General features: G+C 39.3%; 1 protein-coding gene across 5 annotated transcripts in view; it reads right to left on the bottom strand.

Moving 5' to 3' along the window:
- Positions 1-17,575, bottom strand: part of SYN1 (synapsin I) — a 2,007,545-nt gene that overhangs the window by 1,339,758 nt on the left and 650,212 nt on the right. For all 5 annotated transcript variants that reach the window (XM_044080298.1, XM_044080299.1, XM_044080296.1 and 2 more), the window contains exon 3: positions 13,221-13,312. In XM_044080298.1, the coding sequence (XP_043936233.1) occupies positions 13,221-13,312 (92 nt within the window). The remainder of the gene's footprint in view (positions 1-13,220; positions 13,313-17,575) is intronic.

The following is a 17,575-nucleotide window of genomic DNA, read 5'->3' as shown; positions in this document are numbered from 1 at the left end:
TTATGTTTTGGGACTGAGTTTACCTGCAAGAATGCATAATTTTCTCTTAAATAAAGGTGAGGGGTTTGTTAGAGCAGCAGAAAGTTTGTAACAGATGCACAGAAGCATTTTTGAAGATTCAGGATGGTTTCAAACATAACTGCTGTTAAAGTAGCTTGAAGTGTAGAAGCAGAGAAGTTTCTGAATAAATGGGGACGTTTATGCCAGAGAAAGGCTAGGCAGCCTACCATACACACACCTTTCTTTGTGGACTACTTCAAGTGCTTGCGTGCTTGTAGTTCACCATGCATGGTTTGTTCACTCCTACTTGTTCTAACTGGGAAGTGACTTAATTGCCACTACCCCAACCCCAGTGAATTACTTAGTCCTCCCAGCCCCTGACCCTACTGAAATTCATAGCCCTACTGGAACCCCATCGCTTACCCTAAAATTCCCACTTAGTCCGTAACCCTAACCATAGCAATCCCCTCCTCATCCCTAAAATCCCCTCGCTCCTTAAACCTAAAATTCCACTTCCGCCTCCTGACTGAAGTAAAGTGGTCAGGAATTCAACCTAAAAAAAAATCCACTCGTGCTCCCTAACCTTAAACTCCCTTTGAACTCCCTAAACCTATAACTCCATTCCTGTTCCATAAACCTAAAGCCCTGACCCTGTGCCCCCCTCTCCTACTTCTTTCCCACCTCCCAACTAAAATACTAATCTGCACTCCCACGCCTTTCTACTCCCTCCACACTTAGCTACTGTATTCTGATGAGATGCACCAGCTCCACCCTCTCTCTCAGTCTCTGAATTGCTGCCACACTTTGCCTGAACATGTAGTCGAGTTCAAGTGTGAGTGGCTGGTTGTGCAAGCTTCAATACACCTGAATTCCTGGCTGTAAGATACTGGTATTTGATCACCTGGGACTTGAGAATTTGTGGTAGACCCTTTCTTTATGTCAAGTAAACATGTAAAATTCTGCTTGCTCTTTAGTTCACTGCCACCTTCTGTTCTGGTTATTCTGATTTTCCAGTGCTTTAGATTCATATTTTTAAAATAATAATGTTACATTACACTTACAATGAATATTTACCTGTAGATAATGTGATTCACTGCCATAGAGTACCCTCACATTTCTTAAACATTTATTTTAATACCTTATTTAAAGTTCTCTGTGACAATCCTCTCTCTCCCCTTCAGTATTAAGTCATTTCCAACTGGTGTGAGCCCTACTTTATTTATGGTACAGTCCTCAGCAAACACTTCTATAATAGTTCAGTCTGAACTGACTGTAGCAGAAACTGACAACAACTGACACTGTAGCCTTCCTGCTACTAGTCACATAAGTTATAGTACCTTTCTGCTAATGATCCCTTTGTCATACTATCTGGTATCCTAGCTGCCACTCTGGCTGGCTGTTTGTTCAACTCTTTGTTGTTAAAACAACACAATACAATTATCATCCATCATCCATCTTCTTTATAGCCTGGCATAGTATGACCCTAATGTATTCATGTAAAGCACTGGCTTCTGGCTAATGCTAATGTAAAAAAAAAAAAAAAAAATTATGTTATTTTTTATTTTTTTTTCCTATGTGGGAAATTTCAATCTTTTTTTCTTCTCCCATTTATAAATATATAATGCTTCCTTTTTTGATTCACATTTTTTTTTTCCTAAGCTTGTCTACCCTAACCTCTCTGTACCGCTACTAGTTTCCAAGAACTGTGATAATTATTTTTATCAAAGATGTTTATGTTATTACACCACAGTTATCATTTTTCTTTACTCTCACACAACAAGGATCATTCATTTGATATGACTTATTTACCACTGCTGTAGGCTGTATCATAACTTGCAGCCATATCTCTCAACTGTCCAGATTTTTGTAGAATGTCCAGATTTTTGTTCTATATTTTTGGTCTGTTTCTCAAAAAATATGGTTTATCAACATCAACTGAGGGGACTGAATCAAAAAAATAATGAGAAAAATTATAAACTATTTAAAAACTGTTAGGCTGCCCTGTCTATAGCAGTCATTGCAGTCCTTGTTATGCTTTTCAGCCTGAATCAACTGTCCTACAATGTGCTCATGCCTCACCATTCAAGCAGCTAATATATAGGGCTGCTTCACAGGGCTCTTATACCTAGTCCTAGTATCTCTGCTGTCTTCTTAATTGGTCCTGGAAGGGCTGAGCATGGCTGCATTGTTTTGCTTATTTTCACGTGCACAAACCATTCAGGTCTATTTAGTTCCAAACATGGCTTGTAGTCCACTCTCTTACCAGTTTCTTGCTTTTCCGTGTGTATCTCTCTCTCTTTCTTACCAACCTGTATTCCTTTCCTTCTGCCATATGCCATTGCTTGTCCCCACTCCTTAGTCCTTATATCCTGCCAGATTAAATATTGTGGTCATGATTTTAGTCTCAGTAAACAGCACTGAACCCTTACTCTCAGAAGGGATGTAAAGTCTTCATCCCTTTTATGCCATGAGGCTGAGCTAGTTCATTAACTTTTTATGAACTTTGGATCACTAGGTATGTTGGGAAATATTTCATTTTCTGCATGTTTCATCTACATCAGAGCTGGGTATTACTATATCTAGAGAGCACAGAGAGGAAATTCTCCTATATGGGTTGCTGTTTGATGTTTCGCGCCTGAAAAGAAAAGAATTAAAGTTTTTAAGGTGTGATTAATGTGGATTGCGACTTGTTCACCAAGATTTCCTCAGTGCTTGGATCCTTAAAACACAAAACATCTGCCCTAATTGTTGGAGCACTCTTGAACATAAGGCAAAATATTAATCTAAAGCTCTTCAAAATTAACCTGAGGCCTCATTTTCTTAACCACAAGTTATGACCATACCCTCCAACCCCATACCTAAATACATAAGTTTATTATATGTCTACTGTAACTGGTTAGTCTCCTATCATACCTACATTTCTATTCAGAACTGTGACTCAACTGAATAGACACACCACTCTCTCGCATTAAATAACCAAAATGACCATTAAATGACCAAAAAGATGCACTGTCTAGTACACCATTACAGTCAAAGATATTTCATAAGTGAAACCCACTTATAAGATGCCAGCTATTCATTTATTTGTATATTTTTCTAGGTGGATACTAAGGCTAGTAATCTGCAGACTATTACAAGTCCATTCAATGACCAGAGGTCAGAATCAAACCCTGTTCCTTGTACTATTATGCCAACCCCATCCCCATAACAATTAATTCAGTAAGCATCTCATTTTACTGTCAACCCATTGTCTATACTACTTCTGCTGTAATGTAAATAATTAGTATTATACATTCTGTTTGAACTAAAGTTGCACAAATTACTGTCAAAGCTATCTCACCTGTAAATAATTGATTGTATGCTGTTTCCTTTTGCCTCAACTATAAACAATTGAGTATACACTATTGCATTTGCACTGCAACTGTAAAATATTTTTCAGTGTTTTCTCACTATGTAATATTAATTCTGTGGAACATTTCTCCACAGCTGTCTGTAATTGAGTATTATCTGCTCCTGTACTAAACTTGTAAATACTCTCATGCTATTTTCACTATGTAATCTTACTGTTCTGGAGCTTTTCTATCAGGGCCTCAGCTAAAAGGAGCTTCTACTGGTCCAGTCAGGAAATCAAATGCAAATAAATAAATAAATAAATAAATAAATAAATAAATAAAGCTCCCTTGAGTAAAATAACACCCAAATACAAATACTGTCATGGGAAAATATATTTGTCCTGGTCCCCTTCAATAAAAACATCACACCGAATGACGTTCGATGACCTTTGTTACATTTCCATAAACATAATTTCTTAACCAATATTTATTAATTACAACCAAGACATGTTATAGACTAACATAACATTCATACAACGTTAACAAGGACAGTGTGACCCTGCACATCCTGACCCAGTAGGCAGTGTCCATACCTCCACGTGCTTACTTATGAATCAGCGTACCACCACTCACTTCATTCACCATTTATTGAATTACATATCAACCAAATAAGCAGCTTATCTCTGCTCACTTATTTTACTTACCAAGCAGTGTCCAACTGCTCACTTTCCTTCCATACTCATTGAAATTAACATCCAATACCAGAGGGGGAACAGAACAAGGTACTCCTGCCCTTCTTCTCCGCAATAACTACAATCCCCACTATTCCACCACAAAAGGGGTGAGGGCGCTTAGCAAGTTCATGCCAAAATGTGACTCCTCCCCCCAGTTACACTTGCCTAAATCCCTTAAGCCCCTCCTCACCTTTACCTCATTTCCTCCCATTTATCCCTCATTCCCACTTAACCCTTTCATTCCCCACCCTCTAAATTCCTGCTACTACATTTATCTGACCCCCCCCGAAGATGTCCCTGGACAAATTAGTTTGTTTCCAAACTTCATTTGTCCCGGTCCCCGTCAGTAAACACATCACACCAAATGACATTTGATGACTTTTATTAAATTTCCATAAACATAATTTGTTAACCAATATTTATTAATTACAACCAACACATGGTATAGTTGAGCATAACATTCATGTAACATTAACAAGGACATCATGACCCTGCTCATCCTGACCCAGTAAGCAACGTCCATAGCTCCAGTTGCTTACTTATGAAGCAGCGTACCACCACTCACTTCATTTACCATTTATAGAATTCCACATCCAATCAAATAAGCAGCTTACCTCGGCTCACTTATTTTACTTACCAAGCAGTATCCAACTGCTCACTTTCCTTTCCAAACTCACTGAATTGACCATACAATGCCAGAGGAGGAACAGAAGAGGGTAAGCCTGCCCATCTTCTCCACCTACCAGCCTGGCCAGGCTGTTCACCGTCTCTCCAACCAAACCTCCAGCAACCTAACCACCATTAAAAGGCATTAAGCTAACCATCATTTGGTGTACCCCATCCTCTCTAACCAAACTGGATCCGTATCATCACCTCCCAAAACCCTATCACATAAATAAGGAAAATAGCCAATTGCCTAAAAAGCTGAAATCAAACAACTGATCCCCCTCCAATTCTAAAGTAACAAACCATAACCTCAGAAGCTGGCATAACCACTGTGTATGAGCTAAATACTCACTACCTAACTAGGCATAACCACTGTGTATGAGAATAAAATACTCTACCCTACTAGCATAAACCACCACTGGCATAACCACTGTGTATGAGCTAAATACTTACTACCTAACTACCAACAGCAGCTTTGCAATGATTCCCAGGTCATTACCAGCCAACTGACCCACTACCAGCAACAACACTACCCCTGATCCATAGCATGTCCTCAATTCCCCACAGACATGGAACAGCTGGCCACATCCCTAAATTTTGCTGTGGTCCTCCCATCGTGTAGGTACAGATCACGTACAAAGCTGCACTGCATGACAAAAAAAATAAAAAAACACACACACTCTGTCAAAGCCAATGCTGAGCTTCCCTAAATATATGAAGCCATTGTGCCCACTCTCCCATTTAAAGCTTCCCAACAAAGGCCAATCTAGGTACGAACAGTATCTGTATGAACACCAAGCCCCCTTAATATCTTCCTTCAGTACTATGCAATTATTTGATGTAATAAATAATACTCCTACCTGACCCATTCCTATGAAAATCTAGCTAACAGTAATGCAGCTGTCAATTCACTCCTGCTGCTCCATGCACAAAATCAAAACATTACCTTGTATCTGCTGGACTGCTTCATGCAGCTCCCTGCTTCCTTTGGACCACTAACTGCTGCAACTCTGCACTACTGAGATTTGCAAAATAAAAGAAAACTGTAACTCTGTATGAATTCCTTCTGTAATAGAAGTAAGGAAGTCCTGGAAAACTCACTGTAGTGATTTACCTCCCCAACTTAACGTGGAGCTATCAAGTCCTGAAAGATTCATGTATACACCACACTACTTCATTCCCACCCTGATTTCTAGCCTGAAGCACAAACACACAGATCCCCCAGGACATGTCCACTATCAATTTAATAACTACCTACTTTAAAAGCCACCACTCTTAATTACATAATACAAGGTCAAATATTTTAATAGCCACCCCTCTGAGCTACTGTCCACCCTGTTGATGATGTGGTGGAGGGGAATAGCCATAACTGTGACTACCCCCATTAATGGAAGTTGGTAGCCATCTCAGCTTCTGGCCACTTTAGCCTGAAAGCTGGATCTGTGGCCAGTGACGAGCCCCCTTGCCTCACCATAAGTGAAACAGCAAATGCCACAGTTAGCATTTCAAAATGATATAATTACATTTGTTTTATATGTCCCTAACCACCCCATCCTATTTCAATTGTTCAAAGTTTACTAATGTCTTAGAGCAAGTTCAACAAGACCACAATTAATGGTGAACAAAAGCTGAATAGGTACACTTATCAAATATCGCTCTTACAAATGTTGAGCATGGTCTTGTTTCAGCATACATTTAAAACCCCCCTACCTGCCTATATTACTTCTAAGCACTTATCTGCCATTGTTTCCTACTTCAGTCCTTTGCAATTTGCTAGCATTTGCCAAAACTCCAATATTAAGAGAAATGGACCAAACTATGAGTCAACCTGCACCTTCTGCGAAAATCTACAACATTACCAAGACATGCGGCAAAACCTGGGTGTTTTGCAAATTTTTGAACAAGGGCAGGATATGTCGTCACATGGAAGACATCCCAGACTAAACAATCCTAAACTGCCACACCCCAGAATAACTGCATAGCAATGCCATCTGTACCCGAACATGAACAGGACAAAACTGACACCAACAACTGCTATCCAGCCCGCAAAACTGCTGCTCTACAGACTGCACAAAACTTCCAAAATCATGCACCACACAAGCCTCATCTGGCACACCAACAGCAAACTGTGCCACTACCCTTAGTTAACAACTGCAAATAATGAACTCCATACCAAACACGGCAAAATCAGGACAAACCATAAGTAACTATGAGGCAAAGGCCTTAAACTAGAGACATTATATGTTTTTTTTTTTTATATAAGTAATGGGGTTACCAATTTAAGAGGGTAGTGTAACAACTGGTGCAGCCATACTTCTCAACCTCTTAGAGCAAGAAGTCTGGACAAAGCCATAACTAACAGTGGAAGAAAGGCCCACAATAGAGACAATTTTAAATATTGCTCTTACCAACTGAAAATCTGATAGAATAACCGGGTTACATTGGCATACATTTTCTGGTGTATGAAGTCTGATACTCAAATATCTGCTTTTATTTTCTGACTTCAATTTTTAATGAGTTGCCACTAATTTGCCAGAAACCACAGCTTTACGTAAATGGACCAAAGTATGAGGCAAAATATGAACATTCTGCAAAAACTGTTCAGTTGAGAGGTATAGATATGGCTTTAGCATGACGCTTCCAATACTTAAAACAAGGATTGTATAAAAAGCAGACCAAATTTATGAGGTAAAATCTGGTCACTCTGAATGTGGATGGCTGAGAGGTATGGATAACCACTGTAATGGTAACAAAATCACTGTTCCTGCAGCTGCAGTACCTAATATGTAGCAAGCAACCAATAACTCCTATCTGTCTGAATACATATCAATTTTCTGAGAATCACTTTTCAGAGAAATAATTATAACAATGGGAGTTCAGCTCAGCAAAGACAGCTTAGAATAGTATTCTTCTGACCAACCTCCTCTTGCACTACAAGTATATCCTTGTGTTAGTTGGTGAGAGCCTGGCTTAAGGTGCATTGTAAGCAGCCATTTTCAATTCCTTTAGTGAGGAAACTCATAGTGAGACATATATTCAACTACGGTAACCACTGAACCCGTGACCCTGCCAACAACAGCATAGTGCATTAGCCCACTAGGCCACTCAGCCCTGACTATAACAACATCACTCAAGCTATAAGCAGTGTTTTAAGCCCTAGCTCTTCAGATTTTAGCAATTATTCTCAAGACCTTGTAGGAATTCAACTTCTTATTCATACACAAATGAGGATTAATGGCTGGCAGTGATGTTGATGAAGTGATTTGTTCCATAAAGATCTAATGTCCTAGTACATAATTCTTTCTTTATGCACTGTTTGTTCTGGTCGACATGCCTCACTAATGGCCGTAATGTTCCTAAATCATCTAGAAAATTGTAAAGATTCCCCAAACATCCTAAATTAACATAAATATAAATGTGAATAAAATATCTTCTCTGAGAAAGGCAGCTTGAATGTTCTACATTTCTAAAACATGTCCAATCTTTCATAACTTTATGCTACTGTTCTTTGTTTTTTTATATACTGTCAAATGTCTTCCCAATCGATGTAATTATGGATCTAGTCAAATTCCTTCTCGATATACCGTTTCAGTCCTACCAAACTTATCCAGTATTTTACTTCTGTAATAATTTCCTTTATCCAACTCTTTCCATTAGCCGCTTTAATTAAAATCTGCATAAACCAAATGCATAGGTATTTATATCACTTCTCAAAACAATGCTACCACATCCCTAACTTTTCTCCTACCTTTATATATTATAGCATCCCTAAACAATGGTCCCCCCCCACATGAATGTGACTGTGCCTGACCCACCAAGTGCAGAGTCTCCACAACCCGTGAAAACACAGTGCTAGCTGTAAGCCAGCAATGAATCCAAAAGTAGAACAAACAAAAAATGATCCTGGTTGGCAAGTGGTGCCAGAAAGATAGCCAGAGGCTGCAACAGAACCTAGTGAACCTACAGCACCTCCACGCACCAACAGACCGCAACCATCAACTGAGATGAGACCTGATCCTTTAACCACCGACAAGAATCAAAACTGAAGTATGCATTAAATTAACCAGACAACAGGGGAGAAAATTACTGAAGGGTATGAAACCACATAGTGAACTTGTCCACAGACTCTATGCAGGTTGATATCCTCCCCTTGCCCTATTAGACATCATGGAACATCACAAAATACCACAAACTGCGAAACCCAAGAGTCCTACCCTCCAGGGCATTGTGAAGATACTACAAAGCTCCCTCCCAGAACTCCCAGAGGAGAAAGGGCCGGTTTTAACTGTTAGCTCCACACTGCTCATGCACAGTGCTAACCATTACCTCACTGGCTCAAAACCCACAAAAAGCAACCACCAATCACCACTGAGGAAAATAGCCCTGAACGCAGCACAATAAACTGCCCCCAAAACAGCCCTTCACTTCCAGTCATATCTCAATCATGCAGAAAACCACCAAACCATCATCTCTGACAAAGCACTACAGACCAGCAGTGGTAACATTGAGTTTGCACCCTGTATCTGAAGGCAAGCATCCAACCACTGCTCAAATCACCCTTCTGAACTGAAAACACTTTTAAAGTGCAATGATTCACTGTACAGTACCTGTCACTTATATTTCCCAGTAGCGGTACAGCAGATTAAGGCAACAAAGGCTAATATTCATTCTGAAGATCACATGAATTAAATGGGAATGTTCTTAGTAACGGCTACTTTTTAAGAGTAATTTTAAAGTTTAGTACTGGAACCCATCCTCCCAGTTGATGACCACCCGATCAGCAAGTCACTTGCTCTAAAATAAGTAGGAATCACTTACACCACACCCTGCCATTAACACAGCATACAGACAATATTGCAAGTACAACTCTTCAAAACTAAAGCTATACTACAAGTTACATCTCCTCCTTACCTCAACAACTTGCAATTCTGTAGCTAGAAATGTGCATATCCCAACATCTCAACATGGACTTCCACAAATAACTAAGAGATGCCATGAGGAGGATCAGACAGTTAGCACTTCTCACTGATCCACATGCTTATTACAGACAAATGGAACAGTAACGCTTAGCAAGCAGAAATGACTGTGCACCCTCCATCTGTGAGGGCAAGACCCCATCTACCATGCTGTTAATCAGGAAAACCTCTCAGCACAAAACTCCCACACTGGATCCCGGGAAACTACCCACAACAAAAAATGCCATACCAGAGCACGGGACTCCCCACAAACACAGAACCAATGCGGATCTTTGTGAGACACAGCAAACAATGCAACCCCCTCCCCCAGACATCCCCAGTCAATCTTGCCTTCTCGCCAGCTGGATCAGTCTACCACTCAACTGTGCCCTCTCCAACATAAGCCACCAAAGAGATCCACAAACAGGCCAGAAACTCATTCATACTATAGTAAGAACCCCTGCCTCCCTATATGGAGTCTTTCTTGATCATTACTGCACAATACAGAACTTTTCTTGCTCACTGCTGCACCACAAACAACCCAACCCCCCGAGGGGGGGGGGGATTTAAATTATATTTTCCTTATACAAACCATCTGCCATCTACCTCCAAAACCCCACCAGTAACCCAAGGCCTGACTGTTCCACAGGAATACTTACAGGTCGTCTTGGATGTAACACTTGCCTTAGCAAGTTCATGCCAAAATGTGACTCCTTCCCCCAGTTACACTTACCTAAACCCCTTAAGCCTGTCCCCACCCTTACCTCATTTCCTCCCATTCATCCCTCATTCCCATTTAACCCTTACATCCCCCCACCCTCTCAATTCCTGCTACTATATTTATCTGACCCCTCCTGAAGATGTCCCTGGACAAATTAGTTTGTTACCAAACATCATTTGTGCAATCACACAGTGCAAAAAATAAAACAGATATGTTTATATATGGATAAGTCACACACACCCCTTACTTTACAAATTTCATTCTGTGGTCATTTCATCTCAGAAGAAGAGCACAGACTGCACTAATAAAACTTGTTTTACCTTTTCTCTGAGACAGTTGTTGTTGTGTCTTTTGGCTTTTCCCGGTTTATAGGTTTATAGATAGATAGGTTTATAGATTAGTACTAGGCTAACTGCCCTTGCGAGCCATTTTAAGCCTAGCCAATTATCCCTTGTGAGACTCAAACCCTGCACCTTGTGTTTGTAAGGCAAACACCTTCACCATTAGGCCACCCTCCCATCCTTAGGGGTTGCCACAGCGGAACTCCCGTCCGCTAATGATTGGCAGTAGATTTTTATGTGCCGAGTCTCTGAGACAGTACAATATTAAAAAAAGCTGCAAATTAAATGGGTACCACATAGTAAATCCAAACACAAATAAACCCAAAGTAATTAAAAAACAAGTTCACTATCCCACTAAACTGCCAAAGCTTTATAAATATAAACTATTGTTAACATTTTCAAAGATATCATCCTTCATCAGATATTAAAATGTCTGCCAAAGTACAATATATTTGAAAACATTAACAGTGGTTTATATTAATGAAATGATGGTTTAAGCACATGCTAAACATGATTTTCATTATGGTCTTAGAGAAAGAATTACTGAAAAAATGTGATCAAACACATTGCTACAACTAGTGTTCAAGCTGCACTAAATAAATAGAAATGTTATGATTCATGATCAGTTTAACAAAAGTCAATCAAACAGATCTCTAAAGTAGCTAAAGGAAAACTGTTTTGGCCTATTCATGTTTACTGTGTGAGCCTATTTTAGTACAACACAAGAATCTTAACAGTTACAGGCTACAAACTGAGCTATACTGATGAGCTGATGACCAGATATAAACCAGCTTCTAAATCAGAAGCGCAGTATGTGGTGAGTACAGAGGGAAATGCTTCTCAATGGCTGCGCTGACAAGCAGATATAAACAAGCTTCTAAATCAGAAGTGCAGCATGTGGTAAGTGCAGAGGGAAATGCTTCTCAATGGCTGCCCTGACAACCAGTTATAAACCAGCTTCTGAATCAGAAGCGCAGTATGTGGTGAGTTCTGAGGGAAATGTTTCTCATTGGCTGCCCTGACAACCAGTTATAAACCAGCTTCTGAATCAGAAGAGCAGTATGTGGTGAGTTCTGAGGGAAATGTTTCTCATTGGCTGCCCTGACAACCAGTTATAAACCAGCTTCTGAATCAGAAGAGCAGTATGTGGTGAGTACAGAAGGAAATACTTCTCATTAGCTGCCCAGTACTTAGCAGACTATCTGACTCACATATATATGTACATACATTATACTATTATAGATGTCGACAAGAACAGAAAATCCCAAACAATAATACCTTACTCCTGCATTGATTACAAATCTTGGGATTTGTATATCAGTTCAGTGCAGAGGATTAAAGTTATGAGCTCCTAATAAGATCAGAGCTTGTTTTGCATTTGAGTTCTTCAGTCTTCATCTGGCTAGTGTGTGACTCAAAGTCACTTAGACACATTGCTCGTGGTCCCTAGAACAGAGGCATTAATGCATACAGGATTCACATGGTTATTATAATAATAAAAAATGTTGCTCTCCCAAAGCAGTTCTTTATCACTCACCATCTAGCAGATTTATGAGCAGCCATAACATACATGAAATATAGCTTCACTGACTTCAGCAAACAAATAATTATTGAATACATCATATACAAAGCCCTAGTGCTTACTTCCAGGCAGTATACTGAATGCAGCTACTCTGTTCATTTCTTAAGGGGAGCGTGGGTGGTGCAAAAATAATAAAGATACATAAACAAAGTAAATGAAACAGTCTGTGAGCCTATGTCATTTGAATCGCCAGCACTGAAACAGCAATAACACAGATTTTATGTCTGTAAGCACAAAATGTGCTAATTGTTTTGGTTTATTCCAGCTCAGGCTATGTAATTGCTACTGTAGGCAATGCTAAATGTACTAAACATGTAAACTAGAGAGGCTTATTGCCTTGTTTTGTTGTCAAGCAGATGATGTAACTGTGCTACCTCTTCACTGCACAGCAACTATTGTTAACTTGTGAATCTGAAGATTTTAAAGTTTAATGCATAAAACTTACTTTTTGACATTAAAGGGAAACCTTTCAATGACCAGGTTATTCTTTCTTGAGCAACAGATGTTCTGGCAGGCTTTGTTTTGGTTCAGTTATTTTTTACTTTATGTTCTAATTCAAGGTACTGTGGTGGGTCACATTACCAACTATTATTAAATGTGCATTTTCCTTGCATATAGTTCACCAAACTTAGGCACATTCACTAAATTCAATTTTGGTACCAGATTTTGTCATTTGAGTCAGGTATGTTCAATCCATTATTGCATGTGAAACTGTCATGGCTCCACTCTTCACAGGTTATTTAACTCTGATGTTTCTACGTCAGAGGACATGATAATCCTATTATTAAATGTACTCTACAAATGTATTTACTTGTTGTCCTTTAAGTCATATAACAGGCATTTTCACACAATAAGGATGAGTTTAAACAAAGTAATAAGTTATTCTTACTTCACAACTTTCACCCCATTCCGGATTGCATCCATGTCCACAGAATAGCTGCCTGTTGCATGTGCCACAACATTGAGTTCAGAAAATTCAGCCTAAAATAGTAAAAAAACGACAATTAATGTGTTTGCATTACATTATCTTTCCCTACGGTTATTTTAATTTTACTGTGTCTAACCAATGTATATAGCCGACTGCTAACCATTACATGTAAGTCTAGCAAGCAGCCTATATGTATTTTATAAGAGAATTCACTTATCTGTAATTATTGCATGTGGATAACATTCACAATGCTACCAGAGACATAACTGAATTGAAACGTCAAATCATATGACACTGAAAAAGGCAATGCTATTGTAGTTACATTACAGTTAAATAAAACTCATTTCATTGACTGAGAGTTATGTAATTAATTTTATTACAAACACAAGTGGGATTATGCAACATAGTCCCTCCAAACTCCCCATGCAGAAAGGGACTGGTTTCCTGCTACACCCCATATTACAATATCGCTGAAGTTACTGTACCTTGAGAGGAATTTGTTTATAGCTGGAGATTGACACAAATGAAATTGAACCATTGCCTGAAAGGAACAATACAGGAGTACAGAAATGCACATGCTGGAATACAGTTGTTCTGAAGAACATTTCCAGAAGACACCATGGAGACATGGTGTTACCTTATCTTCTGATATCTGTTTTGGTAAAAACAGGAATGTTCTCGTCTTCCAGAAGAGTTATCATGCCTCATGTCAGGGACAGTGACTGCAATGAGTGCTGCCCAACATAATGACAAGAGTACAGAACAGATAGATTACAGCTGGATCTGAGAGCATAAGCCTGCAGGAGCATTCTTCTAAATACAACACTAACAAAAGTTTTAGACAGGCCTACATATTTGTTTTTCTGAGAGATACGACAGATGTGAAGACCAAGAAGGAAAAGAGAGAGGTAGAGACTCATAGGAGGAAGATAAGTGACATAAATTGTGAAGGAAACAACTTTTAATGGGTGATTTTTTTTTCTTAGTAGGTAAGATTTAGGGATAGAAGACATAGGATTCCATGCTGCTGGCTAGGGAACATGATGAAGATGGGAAAGACACTTAAGTTATCAGGACTGCTGAAGCAGTCATGTGTGGTGGGACATTTGATACCGCTGTCCATAAGGGGCACATATCATTTATGGTAACAGAATCCAAGCATGTAATGAAAAGCATTAGAAAATGCCGAGCTGCCTAACATGAGCATTATACAAAGTAATGTTTTCAGAGGTGGCATATTTGTATGGAATGGGTGAAGACTGGGTACTTCGCATCACGGGATTCAATGAGTGGTTGAACAGGCTGTGCAGATAGCAGAACTTTGGCTTCACAGTGGCTAGGGATGCATTTGAAGGGATATTGGACTTGCACCAAAACATTGTGTGATATGTTTAAGTATTGAATTAACTTCCTTGGCCTGTACTCTCAAAAGTGAGGTAGTGACATAAACTCTAATAATGGGCACAGAAGAAGATGAGTAATAAACCAAATAAAAAGGCAACGGAGATGATACATATTTGGATGAAGTAACAAGAACAGTGACAAAAGATAACTTGAAATGCTGAGTACTAATGTCCATAGTGTTTAAAAAAATAACAGAACTAGTGGCTTTCAAAAAATAAAATGATTTTATAGTATAACAGTAAGACAAGTATTTCTAACAGTGAAAGGTGATTGTGATGTTAAGCTTCTAAGGTATACAATCCACAGGAGAGGGAGAAAGGCTGAAACTGCAGGAAGCAAAAAAAAAGTGCAAACATGGATGAGAAGTAGTACAGTAGGCCACACACAAAAAGGAAAATGCAGTAAAACCCATGCAGTGTTTGTATCTCAATCTCCTCTACACAAGGAGAAAGACAAGAAAAATCACAACTAATATCATCAGAATGGCTAAGGAAGAGGTTAGAGGAGGTCCTCTTGGCAGGTTACTGCAGTGAGACTGATTTTAACTTAAGCAAACTGACTACAGCGCTGAAAGAGCAGATTCTCAATGCCCTTTGAAGGGGAGGTTACAGATAGGTATTTGTAAGATTAGTTTAACAAAGTATAGTCTTGTACATGGAGCCCTTATAATGGGAATGTACAGGAGTAATTCATTACAGAACATATTGTCACCAATCACTGTGGGCCATTGACAATTCATTTATAGAATTCAGAAAGGTATGCAGAGATTCTGGACGTCAAGAAGGCTTAGTTTGCAAAATATAAAAGTGCCATAGAAATGCTCCAAAAAATATGCATCAAGAAATGTACACATGATAATGGAGAAATGTCAGAACTACCATCACAGAAGTAACAATCTTTTATGGCTTTAAAATTATTAATGAACTCTGCTTCTCCAATAGACAAAAAAAAAAAAAAGATGAAAACTAGTTTCAGCAAACACAAATTAAAGCTCCCTGTTGCCCCACCCCTAACTTATGTATATAAACTCCATGGTCAGACAACATAGAAAAGGCAACAACACATGTTTGCTGAAAGAAGCTTTCAATGAATAGGTCATGGAGCTGTCCCTTGGGTGGCAAAGAGGGATAAAGCTTTAAGTACAGCCTAGCTGATACTGGTTCAATAAATGGAATGATGACTGACAGAGCAGCAGGGAGTGATGGTCATGCCCATGGCAGGGGATTGCAAGGGGATCCCTGTCAGTGATTTCTGGTGAAGGCTGGGGACACTAATGTAGGGGACTTAGCCCCAGGAAGGGAATAGAGTGTGAACATGGCTGCACTGCTGTGGTGGCAGGACAAATCACTACCTGTCCCCATGGAATGATTGCCTCTTAGATGCAACTGTGTATACCCACAGAGGGAGGACAGAAATGGATAGATCAAAAATGGGAACCCCCACTGGAAAATAATAGTTAGACCCTCCTTGGATACCCTTAGGTTCCTTGACTGTGCTCAGCTTAATTATCTATGCTGAGGGAGATTAAGGAGAAGCTGGTATACCCAGCGATGAAGAGAAACACAGGGGTAGAAGGCCTTAGGTTGATGCAGGGGAATGAAAAACAGCTAAAGAAATCATTGCTCTGCTGTTGGTTGGCTAAACAGCATTCACAAGAAGCACACAATAGCTTTTTCTTATCTCATTATAAAGAAACTCAATAATAAAGAAAAATCTCTACAGTCTCAGTCGGTATAAGGCTAAAGAAAACTATTCGACATTATGGAATTATGAAGAAACACAAAACGGGTAGGACAAGAACAGTACTTTATATTGAACAATAGAAAGTAGCGATAGCGTTGTCCTGTTCGATTCTGAGCTAGAACGTCTTCTGTGTGGAGGCATACGTGAATAGGACGTGCTTTTGGTTGTGCGTCAGGGCTGGTAACCCGGTACGTAAAAATCCACTACCAATCATTAGCGGACCGGAGTTCCGCTGTGGCGACCCCTAACTAGGGTTTCTACCTTTCCAAATGGCCAAAGTGGGACATTTTTGTTACAAACATCAGATTTTTGCAGGGCAAAACATACCCATGGCCAGTACAAAGGACAGAACTTCAGTTGTTTGCCTGAATAAAAGTTTATTCTTGTAGCATTTTTGTTCCTTATTCTGTTTCGTATAACATGTAGGTGTTTCAGATACAGAGTAACTGTTTTATGCAACTATTACATACAATATAGAAAATACTTTTGTCCTAAAATCTCAGGACATTTGCCATTTTCTCACAATATTTTGCAGGACACAACTGCCCAAAGAGGGACTGTCCCTCGCAAAGTGGGACAGGTGGTAACCCTACCCCTAACCCGGAAAAGCCGAAAGACACAAACAAGAAAGTAGAAAAAGCAGCCAGAAAAAATGGATCAAATGGACCAAATTAAATGCAAAAGTATGGCAAAATGCTTTACAAATGTTTAAACAAGCAGAAGAAGACAAAGGGAGATGAAGGAATAGTAAAACTAAAGATAGTGGTGGGTTGAAAAAGATGATGAAACAGAAGTGAATACTTTTCAACACTCAAAAGAAGAAGCAAGTACTCTTCTGAATCCTGAATAAAAAGGCATCTCTTAGTTACTTCAAAGAGGACAGCATCTCAGAATACTAAACACTAATAGTGCCCAGAAGAAACGAATGAGGATGGATGACTAACAACGTATTTTAACAAACCATGGAAGAATCCTGAAGACTGAAAGGAGGTAGATGTGGGAGTAAGACAGTGGCTGTTAATTATCACAGTGCAAGCTTGACCTTCAGTGAATGTTTAATGCCATGTTACAAGTTATATGTACTTGTCAAATCACAAACATTAACTAATGCTTTGTTCTCTGCACTATTCCAACTTTCTGCACCATTTGTTAACCGTCTGTTGTAAGAA

Source organism: Protopterus annectens, chromosome 8.part0 (assembly GCF_019279795.1).
Source record: "Protopterus annectens isolate FY-2018-M chromosome 8.part0, PAN1.0, whole genome shotgun sequence".
Lineage (NCBI taxonomy): Eukaryota > Metazoa > Chordata > Ceratodontiformes > Protopteridae > Protopterus > Protopterus annectens.
The sequence above is the reverse complement of the archived record's forward strand: the minus strand, read 5'-3'. Positions and strand labels throughout refer to the sequence as shown.